We start from the raw sequence: 14,828 nt of genomic DNA, 5'->3' as shown, positions 1-14,828 counted from the left end.
GGGACGGCGGCGCCGGCCCCGCTCCCGCGGCGGCCCCGGCGCGGGGAGTCGGGCGGAGCTGCGGGAGCGGCGCTTTGTGCCGCCGCCCATTGTGTCGGTGATGAGTCACGCAGCAGACGGGGGATGCGGTGCTGGGGCCGGCAGCATTCCCGAGCCCGGAGCACACCGGGCGTGGGGCGATGCCAGGGGCTGCCCGCTCCCTCCGCGCTCCCCGCCGGCTGGTGACAGCTCCGCTGCTGCCTCCCAGCCCTTGGCGGCCTCCTTGGCCGCCAGCCCTGCGGTGATACCGGCTCCGGGCTTACAGGTGGTGGCCGTGCCCAGGGTGCAGCAGTAAAACACCCGGGGCTCACCCTCTGCGGGCTTTGGGTTTGTGTCTGGCTGCTGGGAGACAGCTCCCGGGGCCCTCCCCATCTCCCGGGGCCATCCCCAGCTCCCAGTGCCCTCCCCAGCTCCCGGGGCCATCCCATAAAACACCCGGGGCTCACCCTCTGCGGGCTTTGGGTTTGTGTCTGGCTGCTGGGAGACAGCTCCCGGGGCCCTCCCCAGCTCCCGGGGCCCTCCCGCTGCCCCGCGCTGTGTGAGCATCTCATGAGTGGGTCCCACGAGCTGTGCTCTGGGTTGCTGAGCAGCAGGAGGGACCTGGCTTGTCAGTGCTGGACAGCTTCTGAGGCAGGAATTACTGCTGAGCAGGGTGTATGGGCAGGGTAAGACAGCGAAGAAAAGACACCCTGCAGGTTTCTCAGCTCCAGGAGCAGTTCACAGGGATGTGTGGGGTTCTGGTGTTACACGAAGCCCCATGCAGGCTGGAGCTGCCACCATAAGCATGCCCCGGGCTCTGGGTGCAGCTGGGGGCACAGACACGGGAGGGCTGGGCTGGTGTCACTGCAAACGTGGCCACTTCAGGGAAGTCTGAACACCAGGAAGACTCTGGCACGGGAGGGAGGGGCCCTGCAGTGACCTTTGGGTGGCAGGGAGGTGTCAGGGGAGTGCACAAGCAGAGGAACAGCTGGGAAGCACTGGGAAGTAATAAGTAAGAACACTAAGACTGGGTTGGCTTCTTTGCCTTGTGTTCTTCCTCTCCTCCCCCTTGAAGTCTTGTGTTCTGCAAAGTGTTATGGTCTGTGTTGTACCCCCAGTTACACTGTGGAACTCCAGGGGTCCAGCATGGCCTGAAAATCAATCCATTTTGGGAACAGCATATATTAAAAAAATATATACTGAACTCATCTAAGGGCTGCTGGGTCTGTAGCTGACAGCAGTGCCTGCTGCTGTAACCCTCTTGCTGTAAGCATGTGCCTCCCAGGCATGTAACACTCTTTACATGGCACAGACTCACAGCCCGGGGTCCTTTCTCTCTCTGTGGTGTGCAAGCTCCAGAGACATTTGACTTGAATTAGAGGGTGCTGATTTCTTTCAATGAAGATTAATCCAGGAATGTTCCATGATCTAAGAAAAACAAATTTCTTTATAATTGCAAGTAACTGATACTTGTTTTCTTAGGGTTTTTCCCATAGATACTCATCTGTGAGTGTCCAGCTTGTGTTTGCTGCTCCCTCGATGCTGCAGTTCACTCACACCATTCCTTTCCTGAGTGGTGCCAGTGCAGGCAGTGACCCTGCTGCAAGCACAGCTCTGGGCTTTTCCATCCCACCTGCCTGCCATTTGGGCACGCTCAATTGCCTGGGAGTGATAGTGGTGTGTGGTGGGCAGGAAGGTTTCCTGTGGCTGTGGTGCCACCTTCCTTGTGCCAGTGGTGAGGAGGAGAACCTGCTCAGACCCAGCGTCCGTGGTTGGGCAGTGGCTCTGCATGGTCTCTGTTGTCTTTCAGCAGATCTCATCAGTGTGATGTTGGGATGCATCTCCAGAAACCTTGTGGGGCTTTTTGGCCGCCACTGGCTTGTCCCACCAGGGTGCTGTGTGGCCTCAGCCTTGGCCTCGCTGGCTGCTGCAGGCAGGACACTCACCTGGGTTTCCTTCAGGGGAGGTTAAAGCACCTCCCAACATATTGTGAGTTTATCTGTTTCCAGAGGCTTCCAGGAGAGCTGCACTGCAGTTCTGAGGACAACAGTGCCATAGTGACAATTAGACTTTGACTTCAGGAAGAGCCTTGCTCTGTGACACAGCAATTTGTCTGAATTTTGGGGGTGGCAAGGATAATTGTCATGGAATTCCAGGGATAACTGCTTGGTGCAGCCACTTCAGGTGATGGTGGTGACTCCTTGTTTTGATGGGCAGATACCCTTGATTCTTCTTTCTTTTTCAAGTATGGAGATAGAGTTCTAAAGGGTAATCTGCACATTTCCATTAATTTCCTTGAGAACAAAGCTGGCTGGAGTGAGCAGCCTGTGGAAGCAGCCCCTGGTGCAGCCCTGGGATGAAGGTGCAGCAGTGGGCCTTGTTCTCACCACAGGATCGAGGAATGTTACCTGGAGCAAACATGCTTACCTAACAGGCTGGCTGTTATCTGCCAGATCCAGTTTTGCTGTGACTCACTGAACTCATTTCACCTGTCTGTGCTCCCTTGCTGGCTGTGTAACACACACACACTGTGCTGGCTGTGTAACACACGAGCTGTACACTCAAGGCAGAGCACTTGCCAGCAGTGGATGAAGTGGGCTCTCCCAGTTTCTTCTGAGGGCAGATTTGTCGGCTTTTTGGTCTGTTTTAAGGATACATAGTCTGTTTATGATACTGTTTATTAAGTCAGTTCACGTTTACTGTTAGTTTCCAACCTGTACATGTAAGGCATGTCATGGTTCACTGTTCCTGCAGTGTGTGCCTCTGTCCCTGGGCCAGAAGCAGGGACAATGGTGTCCTCATGTGCATGGGAGCAGGTGGGTTGGGTCCTGCCTGTCAGCAGCGCCACTTCTTCCTCCGAACTGTAACACAGAAGCTGTTCAGCTGACAGAAATACATGCTTTTTATCAGAGTGCATTACTTTGTCTCCCTGTCTCTTAAAAACGCGGATGCCCTGTGAAAAGCACAGGCCCATCTTGTGTAGGCCAGCTCACCTGCTTGGTTGCCCAGGTGTGGCTCCTTGGATGGTGGAGCAGAGTCAGCATGGGCTGTTGGTGCCCATGTGGCCTGTCAGAGCCAGTGCTTTCCTGCACTTTATCCCAAATGCCATGGAAAGGAACAGCAGGAGTTGTGCATCCCTCCAGCCCGCCAAGGTGCGATGCTGCAGCTGTGACAGTGGCACCCCGGTGACATGATGGTCCTGGAGTTTCTGTAGAGATGAGACTCCATCAGCTCTGTACTGAGGGCATGGCCAGCAGCCCAGAGGGCTTTGGGAAGCAGTGCCATGTCTTGGGTCTGCCGTGGTACTGGTGGAGAAACAACGGTGCCAAAGGCTGGGCACCAAACTGCAAAGTTTTCACTAAGTGGGAAAGAAAAGTGGGGCTTGTGCTGTTGTCAACCAAAATTCAAAAGGTGTCAGAAAAGTGTCCTGATTTCATAGGGTTCTCAGCCTTGCAGGCTTGTTCCTGGGCCTGGAAGTGGCCGTGGCTTGTGCTGCAGCCTCTGGTGTCAGCAGCATTTGCTGTGACTCAGAGCTTGCTTGGCTGATGCTGAGCTTTGCTGGGCTCCAGTTCTGCTGACTGTTTTTATCTCCCCCTTCCTGGTTCTCCCCTGCAGAGCCAGGGACCTGCAGAAACATAATCCAGGCTCCAGCTGCCCTGCCTCTTGGCATGACTTGTCCCCCCCAGGGCAGCCTTTGGAGTAGTAAATACCTGGAGACTCTTCTGTACCCAGCACTTCCCTGGTAGGAGCCTGGAGTGACTCCTGCGGGTGACACTGCTGCATACCAGAGTGAGACACCCAAGGCACTCCTCTCCAGGGCTGTAGCAGTTCAAGGTATGCAGGATAAGTGCCCAGAAGCGTTGCATGATTCAGAAAAACTCTTCAGACCATTCAGAAAACAACACCACAGAACTGCCTCACTGTTCCTGGAGTGAGAGATGCTCTCCACTGAGCACACACAGAGTGGGATGCTTGGCTGTGCAAAGGCACACGCCCCTGATAAACTCTTGGTGCTGGCAGTGTCCCTGGTGATGGGTGGGAGCATGCAGAGGGCTCTGCCATCCCTCAGAGCCTGCTGCTCAGCGTGGTTCGGGAGGCTGGGCCTGCCCTGCCTGCTGCAGGCCCGAGGGCACGTGCAGGCTGGGCCTGCCCTGCCTGCTGCAGGCCCACGCTGCCGGCCCGAGGGCACGTGCGGCTGTGCCCGCTGCTGCTGGCTGGCACTGCCAGCACTGCTCTGACAGATGGGTGGCATTTCCAGGGCAGGCAAAAGGGACGGGATATATTTAAACGCAGCAGATTATTAGGTAACAAAGAGTGCCTGGTGCTGTGTACTCAGACCGTCGAGGCCCTAAATAGCACCAGGCCAGTGGTCAGGGGTGCTGACGCTGTTTCTGCGTCCTACCAGGACAGGATTTGCTGTTCTGTGCCGTGGCTGCCGATGTTGCTGTCACTGCCTGGGTGGTGTGGTGCCTGCTCTGGCCGTGTGAACATGCTGGCAAGCAGAGTGGTGTGGGCAGGGTGGGATTCCAGGACCCCTCGTGCTTGGGCTGTGGTTCAGATCCCCTGGGGGTTCTCAGGACTGGTTACTTCCCATGGTTTGTTCTGTCCTCAGTCCCCTTGTTAAGAGTGTGAAGAAAAAAATCCTTGAAGTAAACTCTTTAGCTCAAGGGAGCAACACCAAAGGCCTTACTGGCAGGTTGTCAGCAGCCCGAGGGCTGCACCTGCTTCCAGAGACATTTACATAAATACTTGTGATCAGTAATGCCTGCTTTAACCTTGCTTCCCTGTTCTCTCCCTTCCCCATGGGTGTAGCTGGTTGTAGGAATTCCAGGTTGGCTCCTGCACTGGTGCTGCCCTCGCTGCAGATCTGGGTGCAGATCTGGGTGTCCTGCCTGGTGTCCTGGCTGGGTGCAGATCTGGGTGTCCTGCCGGGTGTCCTGGCTGGGTGCTTGCTCCGCTGTGGCCGTGTCACCTCCAGCAGCCCGGGCAGGTCCTGCTGTCCTCAGCAGACCCCGGCACTGCCACGGCTGACCATTACAGGCTGCTGTGGTGCCCCCTGCTCACAGCCTGGGTGCAGCTGTAGGGCTGTGCCCTGCTGTGTGCCTGGCAAGGCGGCGTGCTCAGCGCTCTGTCCCCGGGGCCCGACGTGCTCAGGGAGCACTGTGAGTCAGCAGGTCCTCGGGCTGGGTTTCCTCACGCACCCTGTGCCAGGGCCATTGCATTGGCTCTGGCTGCCAACCAGCAGCAAAGTGGAGCAAAAGATCTGCAGACAAAGGGCTTTTCTTTATTAATGTCGTTGAACTGAACCGCTCCGAAATTGTTGGTAGCTAAGATTTGTGTTTGCATCAGGGGATTCCTGTTGGGTTTTTAGCCACCTTGTGCTGCTTCGCTTCTTCCTTTAAGGAACTGTTGATAATAGCCTGAAATATTTTGAGAAAATACAGAGAAATGCAGCTTTAAGGCTCAGCTGCTGCTTAAGCAACCTCCCTCCTATTTTGGAGTCAGTCAGATCTTTTGCTCACTCACCCTACTTGTGCTGCAGAAGTTGAATGAAAACTTTGGATTTGAGTCTCAGGCAGCACTGGGAAGAGCACTGTATGGATGAAAACCCTTCCTGATGACAGAACTTCATGTGGTGTTGTTGTGAGTGCTGCAGGGTCAGAGACTGGGGCTGCAGCCCCCGTGCTGGAGCCTGGTCCAGAGGGTGTTTCTCCAGGTGTGGGTTCAGGCAGTGTTTGCCTTGGCAGCTGGCTGCTTGACCTGGCTCGTGCTCTCCAAGGGAGGCTGGGCTGTGTTTGGGCTGCTGCTGCAGCCGAGCTTCAGGAAATTGTGTCGGCTGGATCTGGGTCGGTGTAGCTGTGCAGTCACACGTACCAAAGGGCATTCAGAATCAGGAGTGAGAGTTTGGTGCCTTTTTTGCTCTCTGTAGCTTTTGCTTTTGCACTACACCCCTCAAAATCAAAAGATGGGTTAGAAAGTATCCCAATAGTGGCAGGGCCCCTCAGCGGTGGCTAGGTCTGGGCAGCTCTGTGCCCTGGCCCTTTCCCCTTGCTCCACTTGTTGTGTTCAGTACAGATTGTCTTGAAGATCACTGGGGGATTGAACATAACCTGGTAATTCCAGGTGGCAGCATACGTGCTCTTCTCTCTAATTTCCTAAATACATGCTCTGACTTCCGTGTTTCAGTCGAGCCGAAGCTTCTCCTGGGAGGGGCTCTGTTGGGATGTTTCTTAGAGCTTCCTCTGAATTACCTGATTTTGGCGACTGTATAAGACAGAACACCCGACTGTCCATGTCCTTCTTCTAATCCCTTCCTTGATAAATAAGGTTTTGTTTTCCAAATATTTGTATATTACTGCGAAGACGTTGCTGCAGCACCTTTCATTGCAGCTCCTCAGAGGTTGTCAGGAGCTGGATCTGCTGAGCCTCACGGATGGTGGGTTTGGAGATATTTGATTAAGGCTGTGCAATGTCTAGATGCCAGGGCCACTGGCGCCACAGGACTTGTATAAATAAATTTTGTTTGTGCCATGTTCACGCAATTAAAGCCAGAGCCCTGGGTTGCGTTTGATGAGGTTTATTTTGCTAGTCAGGCCACACAGATTTCATTTACTTTGTCTGGTGTTCTGAAAACGTATAGGAACATACACACATCAGAGCCGAGTTTAAGAGCTTGATTAAAATCCGCAGCAGTAAAGAGGTGCCCTGATGTGTTTGTATCAGTGCAGTGTCCATTGAGCTGGGATTCACTCAGGATGGTATAAAACCCAGGGTATTTTAACTTAGGGATCCTGCCCCTGCTGGTTGTAGGCTGCTCAGGGAAGCGCCATTGCTCACTGTGGATGTTTCTCTTCCAGAGGAGAATGAGAAGCATGAGAAGCTGTGCCTGGAGAGGGAGCAGGAGCAGAAGAAGGCGGGCAAGGCCAGCGTGCCACGGGCCAACAGCACCCTGTCCCCAGAGGAGCCGCGGAGCGAGCTGCTGGTGCCCATCTCCCCGCCGGGCCCGGTGCCCCTGCCGCCCGCGCCCCTGGCAGCGCCCATCTCGGTCATCCCCATCCCCGTGGTCACCAGCTCCCCGCAGCAGGCAGCCCAGGCCGCGCTGTCGCCGCCGCTGGTGCAGCGCCACCAGCCCCTCGTGAGCACTCCCAGCGTCCCCAAGGAAGCGCCCTCGGTGGCCCCGGTGATCCAGCGGCCGCAGCTGCCGGATGGAAAAGCGGCCACGCCGCCGTCGGGCAGCCCCAAGCCGCTGCCGCAGTACGCGGCGCCGGTGCTGGCCATCTCCCAGCACCATGTGGTGCCGCAGCCCATCCAGCCCCTGCAGCCCCCGGCGGCGCCCGCGCCGCTCGGCGCCCTGAAGCTGGCACCGGCGGACGAGATGAAACCCATCGAGCTCAAGAAGAGAATTGGAGGGTGAGTGCACGCGTTGGGTGCGTGTCCAGCAGGGACGAGCAAAGCCGCGTCTCTGGAGCGGCTCCTGCTTGTGCAAGGTTGTTGTTGGGTCAGAAATGCCAAGACCTGTGGGTGTGGAATGTCTTTGAATTGCTGAGGGCAGGGTTTTTAGCTTGACAGGTTTTTATTTTCCTCCCTCACTCCAAGCTGTAAGATTTTGCGTAAGGATTTTTTTTTTGCAAGCCAGAACTGTGTTAGGAAGCAAGTCCCAGCCCTGCACGTCTGATCTCAAGTGGTATCTCGTGTTATGTTTGGCAAAAGATCACTGCTTGTACTGGTCAGGGAAATCAAAGTGTGCTGCTGCTTGTGGGAGCTTTCTTGAAAACTGGAATGGGATCTGGGAGATGTTTTCTGAGGACAGAGATCACCAGTTTCTCAGTGCTGTAAGTGCTGAGGGCCTCTTGCTTGCTCAGAATCTTGCAGCTGGAAGGGGCTGAAGGCTATTTAGTCTGCCCTCACCCTCTGAGAGGACTTGTGGCTCTGATGTTGCTCCAGGTTAGTGTTTTTCTGGCTTATTCTTAAGGACTTTGACTGGTGGAGACCCTGCCATCTCTGTAGGTGGTTGTTTCCAGACCACAGTATCCCTGTAGGGAGTCTGGTATTACTGCTTGTGGACTGGGAGAACAAACCATTCCCTTCTTTGCAGCAGTTTTACCTGTTTCCTTTGGCCCCTCAATTTTCCTGCAGCGTAAGTGACCTGGATCTGTTCGGGGTTCCCTGCTGGCTGTGCTGGCTGGGCCTCTGACTGTTCTCCTGGCTGCCTGCAGCAGGGGCATGTCTCTTGGCAGGGCTGTTGGAGGTGGTGTGTGAATGCTGTGGGGACTGGTGGAGATGTGCAGTGGACAGAAAAAAGGTTCATTGGATGTACAGGTCCCAGAATGCATAGAAACAGTGAAAGTAATGCAAACAGGAGTTTGTGAAGGTAAAGGCTTCAGTAAAATGCCAGTGTAATTCCTCTAAGCAGATTGAGCTCTTCAGAGCCTGTCTGCTGCTGGAAGGGTCTGTCAGTCTGGGCACGAATGAAGAGAGCCCATCACTGCCGTGGTGTGGGTTCAGGGAGCTGTGGAGGAGGTTTCTGCTGCCATGGGGGTACCAGGGCAGGCTGCACACGTTTGGCTGCCTGGGCTGTGGGCAGTGGGGTGGCTGCAGGTGCACCCTCAAGCTGCTGCTGTGCTGTCAGACTGAGCTTTGCCCTGTGAGTGGGGGGGCTGTGCTGCCAGTGTGGAGCACAGCATCACCGCTGCCTCCCCCAAGAATTGCTCCATAAGCACAAAAAAAATGTCTTTTTCAGCCTGTAAATGTTTCATGGGAAAATGCTGTCAAATATTTGTGACAATTTATTGAATAGTATTACCTCAATGTCCTGTATTTTCAGTCAAAGGCAGATAATTACTTTGCACAGTGTATGAAAGGTACTTGAAATCTCCACATCTGCTAATGTACCTTATCACTGAAAAACTGAGCTGAAAAACTGAGATAGCATGTATTTGTTTGGCTTTTCCTAAAAATATTCCTCTGATTCAGAGAGTGGGTGGACTCAAACCCCAAAACCAGAAACTCACGCTGGTTTTTCCTTGAGCAGTGACTGGAGAATTCCTGTATTGCTTCATTCCATGTTTGTCCTCAGCTGTGTTGTTTCACGCACAGTGAAAACCCAAAGCAGTTGGAAGTGTCTGCCCAAACCCTTACACTCGAATTTGGAGCTGCACAAACCTCCTGCTGGAGTGCAGGCATAGATCAGAACCAGGTCAGAATTTGGGCTCTCTGGGTCTGTGCAAATACTTAAAATTCATAGTTTGTGTCTTTCCCTGTTGTTGGTAGTAGCCGTGTCTGCATATACACACACATCACCCCTGTTTGTATCTTCTGTGCACTGTGTGTACAATCCTCTGATGCACATGTAGAGTATGGAGTTTATCTTGAAACAGTATAGGCAGAAATATGTATAAACTTAATGTTAAACCAGTGATTTATGCACACTTCTGCTGCTTTTGCATCTTGACATACAGACACTGCTGCAAGCACAGGTGCAAGGCAGGAGTTTTCAACCTGACACTGAGCTGATCTTTGTTCTGTTTGGGTTACAGGGTTGGGACCAGGGAAGTACATAATAAATTGGAGAAGAACAGGTGCGTAGAAAGCCAGGGGTTTGGGTTTTTTAATTGTAATTCCCCTCCTTTTTTTGGCCTATCATCTGTCAATATTTATTTGGCTTTGGCGGGTTTTTGTTTGTTTGCTTGCTTGTTTTTTAAACAAATAACCTGAATAAAATTCTTCGTGACTTTTACTGAATCTTGCAGTATTGCTTGGCTTTCTTATAGCTCAGTTCTGCATTTCTTGCTTCCCAATATGATCTGTTTAACTGCATCATTGCATCCCAACCACCCTGATCCTGCAAAGCAGTAACAGTGCATAACAGTGTGACTCTTTTGATTTTAAAAAGAGTAAAATACCCCAAATGAAGGGTCAGTGTACAATGTGAATACAGAATAAACATCAGTGTCTGACCCAAGACTCTATAAGCCTGACTAGCTAAACTGGAAGTGTGGTGGCAGTGAAAGCACCAGCACAGTGAGATGTTTTATTTAAGGCTGCGCGGTGCTCCTGACAAAGCTGGGATAGAGCCCAGGCACAGCCCCTGCTGGGGTGGGCTGGGGCTGCTATGCACAGGTGTCGGTGCTTTGCTGGATTAAGGCCCCAGTTAAGCTCTCCCCTCTGCTGGAACTGGTTCCTGGTGTGGCCCCTGGCAGCTGACGACCCACCTGTGTTTTCTTTAGACGTGCACATTTGAAAGAGTGCTTTGAGACATTAAAGCGCAACATCCCCAACGTGGATGACAAGAAGACCTCAAACCTCAGCGTCCTCAGGAGTGCCTTGCGATACATCCAGGTACGTGCAGAGCTCTGGGGCTGGGCTGGGCAGAGCCCGAGCTGGCTTTGGGCTGCAGAGAAACTCCCCTTCCCGAGTTCCAGCTTAGCCACAAATCATCCCTGCCAGAAGTGGTGGTGGCAGGGAGCAGATAATTCACATGAGCTTAGAGATCCAGGCTGGCTGAACTTCAGTTGTTTCCTTTTGGGTTCACGTGAATTTTAACATGTATGGTTTGGGGAGGTTTTCTGTTGGGTTAACCAAAAGACAGATTTCTGTAAAGATTTGGTATGTCTCAAAATTTTGGTGAGATGGAGTGATGTACATGGAGTGATGTGAGGTGGTGATGTGAGTACAAGTCTTGCTTGGAGGCAAGGAAAGCCTAGAATCTGAGGTTGCAGTATGAAGCTGTAGGTGGATGGGGCACCACCAGGAGTGAAGCTGGGAGAAAGCACAGGTAAAAATCAGTTGTGTTTCTAGCTGGAGGGAAATAAGTGTTAGTGTTTGCTTGTTTAATGTTTGTGAAAGTGGTAAATAGTAGCACAAAAGAAATTGTTGTAGATGTCCCCTGTGAATATGAAATCAGTAGCATGTAATGCAAGTAAAATGCAGCTGGAAGCTGGAAGAGTTGCTGCATTTATAGTGCAAATAGAGAGCCAGTACACCTTGTACATTTTGACTAGAATAAAAGGTGCTGAGGATTGATCACAATGGTTTTTTCCACAGTAAAACGTAATCTTTTCTCACTTTGTTTCCATTTTTCCTCAGTCACTCTCAAACACCATTTCCCTCTGGTGTTTAGAATTGATTATTCACTTCAGCTTTGCTTTGGAGAGTCAGTAATGCCTGAGAATTAGATCAGTTCAGCCCTCCTCTTAGTTTTCACCAGCAGCTTCCCCAGAGAGGCTTTGGCTGGGGCGAGCTCTGGCTGTACCGGCCGCTCTCTGTTGCTCGGGGCAGAGGTTTGGGGCTGTGGTTGTACTGGGGCCTGAGGGGCGTTGGAGAGGATCTGAGCCTCTCTGCGTTGGCAGGCTGGTGGTGCAGGTTGCAGGAGGAGCCTCCCTGCTGGCCGGGCTGGGGTGCGCGCTGCTGGGCTGGGACTGGCCGGCTGTCTGTGGCTGTCTGTCCGTCACTCAGTGTGCAGTCTGTCTGTCCGTCACTCAGTGTGCAGTCTGTCTGTCCGTCACTCAGTGTGCAGTCTGTCTGTCCGTCACTCAGTGTGCAGTCTGTCTGTCCGTCACTCAGTGTGCAGTCTGTCTGTCCGTCACTCAGTGTGCAGTCTGTCTGTCCGTCACTCAGTGTGCAGTCTGTCTGTCCGTCACTCAGTGTGCAGTCTGTCTGTCCGTCACTCAGTGTGCAGTCTGTCTGTCCGTCACTCAGTGTGCAGTCTGTCTGTCCGTCACTCAGTGTGCAGTCTGTCAGTGTGCAGTCTGTCTGTCTGTCGGTCAGTGTCCGTCGAGTGTGCAGTCTGTCTGTCCATCAGTCAGTGTGCAGTCTGTCTGTCCGTCACTCAGTGTGCAGCCTGTCCGTGGCTGTCCGTCAGTCAGTGTGCAGTCTGTCAGTCAGTGTGCAGCCTGTCCGTGGCTGTCTGTCCATCAGTCAGCGTGCAGTCTGTCCGTCAGTGTGCAGTCTGTCCGTGGCTGTCCATCGGTCAGTGTGCAGTCTGTCAGTGTGCAGTCTGTCTGTCCGTCACTCAGTGTGCAGCCTGTCCGTGGCTGCTCCTGCAGCCGGTGCCCGCCTGGCTGGCAGGGAAGGTCACGGTGACCTGGGGCCGTGCCAGCGGCCGCCTCCCCGTGCGTGGGGAGCACATGGCGCGCGCAGGGCCTGTGCAGTCTGTCTGTCCGTCACTCAGTGTGCAGCCTGTCCGTGGCTGTCTGTCAGTCAGTGTGCAGCCTGTCCGTCAGTGTGCAGTCAGTGTGCATGGCGCGCGCAGGGCCGGCAGGGCTGGCAGGGCTGGCAGGGCTGGCACTGACCCGGCGCGGGGCTGGCTCGCTGCCCGCGGGCAGTGACGCTGTGTGACCTCCTCACCGCGTCACCTTCTCCTCCTCATCCTCTCTGGCAGCTGCTCAGGGAGTATCCCGAGCACTGTGTTCCTTGGCAGCACCAAAGCCGTGGGTCTGTGATTCAGTCACAGGATTCAGTTGTGCTAAAAAATCCACATTGCTAGAAATCTGATTTGAAATTTCAGATTTCAAATTTCAAATTCAGATTTTAAATTTTTTTTACTGCAGTTGAAATTTAGGTTTGATCTGTTTCAACAAAACTAACATGTACCACGTGAGGATGGCCACCGATCATGTGCCGGCTCCGTGTGTTTCACTCACAGGCTCAGTGTTTCCCTTGAAAAGAGAACAGGGCAATTGTACAAAAGAGATTTTAACTCTCAGGATAGCAAAGTAGTTTTTCACTAAAGGGAAATAAAAAGCTCAAGAAACTCAAACCCAAATGAGCCTCGCAGGGGAGGAGCGCAGCACCAGCCAAAGCTCTGCACGGCGGCTGTTCTGCTCCTGCAGGCACTGTGACACTACACTGATTGTTGCAGCCTCTCTTCCTACAAACTCCTTCCTTCCCCCCTTCCCAGCTGGAACTTCTTAGAAACAGGCTGTTTGTTTCCTTGGCTGGATTTAAATATTTGTATCTGCATCAAATCAGATAAGTTAGAAAGTTAAATTCTGAACTTCCCATAGAGCTGTCATTTTAATTTATCCTTGGACCTGGGCTTGTGCTCTGCAACAGTAAATTAGAATTTGCAATTAAGCACGCTGTTGCACAAAGGAAATGGGGCCCAACGCAGCTGGAAGTTAATAATCCCTTTAGCTGGTGATTCAGCCCGAGGCAGTGTGGGCTGTTGTGCTCTTGGCTGGGCAGGGTGTCCCGGTGGGTCCAGCAGCACTGTGGGCTCCAGACCCCAGCACACATCTGCAGCCAAGTGGGTTTTACACCTCGGCTCTTGTTCTTCCTTTGCTGCCTGCACAACCCGAGTGGAAATGCTGGAGGCCTCTGGGAAGTTTGTAAGATGCACGGAGCGGTGTGGAAAAAGCCACAGTGAGAATAAAATGCTGTTTGCTGTGCGAGAGCAGAGCCCTGTGCCCTGGCGTGCTCCTGGGCATGTCCCCAGCAGAGGACAGGCCTGTCCCCCGGAGCCCCTGTGCCCTGCCCGTGCCAGGGAGGGCAGTGGGGAGCACACCCAGCCTGGCACGTGTCAGACACGGCTCACAGCCCGTGCAGCCGGGCTGGCTTCGCTTCTCTCAGAAGGATTCCTTCTCCCTAGGAAATGGAATCATCTTCTTTGGAAGCCAGCTGAAGCCCTTAAACAAGACTGCTACTCTGTGATCTCAAACTGTGCCTGTCACTGTGGCACCTGAGCACCCTCCCGTTTCAGGGGTTATTGTACATTTAGTGTCAGATGACATCCAGGTGATTTGCTCACCAGGTGACACTGGGACAGCTGGCACACAGCCCAGCCCAACCCATCAGTCTTTGGTCATGCTGCAGGTCCTGCTTGTTGGCCGGGTTCCCCAGTACAATTGAAATGCTGAGTAGATAACAAGGTGCTTTCAGAGTCTGAGATGCAGCTGAGCTTCCCAGGGCATGCAAAACACAAAGAGCAAAAGTCTTTGGAAGGTGTGGAAGCAAGGCCCTGCTGTGATCCCAACCCCTGCACATGCTGCTGGGCTGTGGCAGAGGCACTGGGGGCTGCTGTGGTGTTGATGGGTGCAGAGGGCCCTGCAGCCAGGCCAGATCCTGGTGCAGGGAGGTGCTGGACTGCAGACACAAACCACAGGTCTGACAATGCTTGTGGTTAAAGACCAGAACTCATTTACATTCAGGCACTGTTGTGACTGGATTATTGATCAAAATGCATAAACCCAGCCGTGCTGCTGAATCCTGTTAAGTTCCCCACCTTGATGAGGATGGCTGTAACTGTTATTTTTTACTCTGTGCCAGCTATGAGGTGAATACACCCATCTTCTGTAAAACTTGTCTGGTAAGAGTGGGGTCCATGAGTAGCTGCCGTGCCTCCCTCACGTGAGCAGCATGCAGATGCCAAGCTGTGCTGCTTCATGTTGTTTACCTGACCTGATCCACTGATTCTATCTTGTCTAATTAGCCTGAATCTCAGTGTCAGTAATGAAGGCCTCCAGCATCCATAGGCTCTGGTCATGCAACGTGGTGTCATCTGCAGATTTCAGAAAGTGATGAGAAATAAGACCTTAAAAAAACCCAGTGTTTAATTCCCCACTGTTACTCCAGCTACAGCAGGACCTGTCTGCAGGGAGGCTCATCCAGGGAACCATCAGGGCATCTTTATTTGCAGAACTGGCCACAAAACATGTCCTGTAATAGTGATTAAAAATGTCCAGCATTTGGATCTTGTTGAGTAATTGGAGGCTGTTTCTTAACCATTGCCAAGAGGGATGGTGATTTTTTTTTAAAGTATCTCACTCATTACTTGTACATGAGAATTTGGAAAGGGTGAATGGAATTGTAAA

The 14,828-nt window shown here is 53.0% G+C and overlaps 1 protein-coding gene across 1 annotated transcript in view; it reads left to right on the top strand.

Annotated features, from left to right (window-relative positions):
• Positions 1 to 14,828, top strand: part of MNT (MAX network transcriptional repressor) — a 32,832-nt gene that overhangs the window by 2,236 nt on the left and 15,768 nt on the right. The window contains exons 2-4 of the mRNA XM_039720652.1: positions 6,876 to 7,428; positions 9,555 to 9,596; positions 10,245 to 10,356. Coding sequence (XP_039576586.1) covers positions 6,876 to 7,428; positions 9,555 to 9,596; positions 10,245 to 10,356 — 707 coding nt within the window. The remainder of the gene's footprint in view (positions 1 to 6,875; positions 7,429 to 9,554; positions 9,597 to 10,244; positions 10,357 to 14,828) is intronic.

The sequence above is a fragment of the Passer montanus genome, unplaced genomic scaffold (assembly GCF_014805655.1).
Source record: "Passer montanus isolate IOZ18808 unplaced genomic scaffold, ASM1480565v1 scaffold44, whole genome shotgun sequence".
Lineage (NCBI taxonomy): Eukaryota > Metazoa > Chordata > Aves > Passeriformes > Passeridae > Passer > Passer montanus.
The sequence above is the reverse complement of the archived record's forward strand: the minus strand, read 5'-3'. Positions and strand labels throughout refer to the sequence as shown.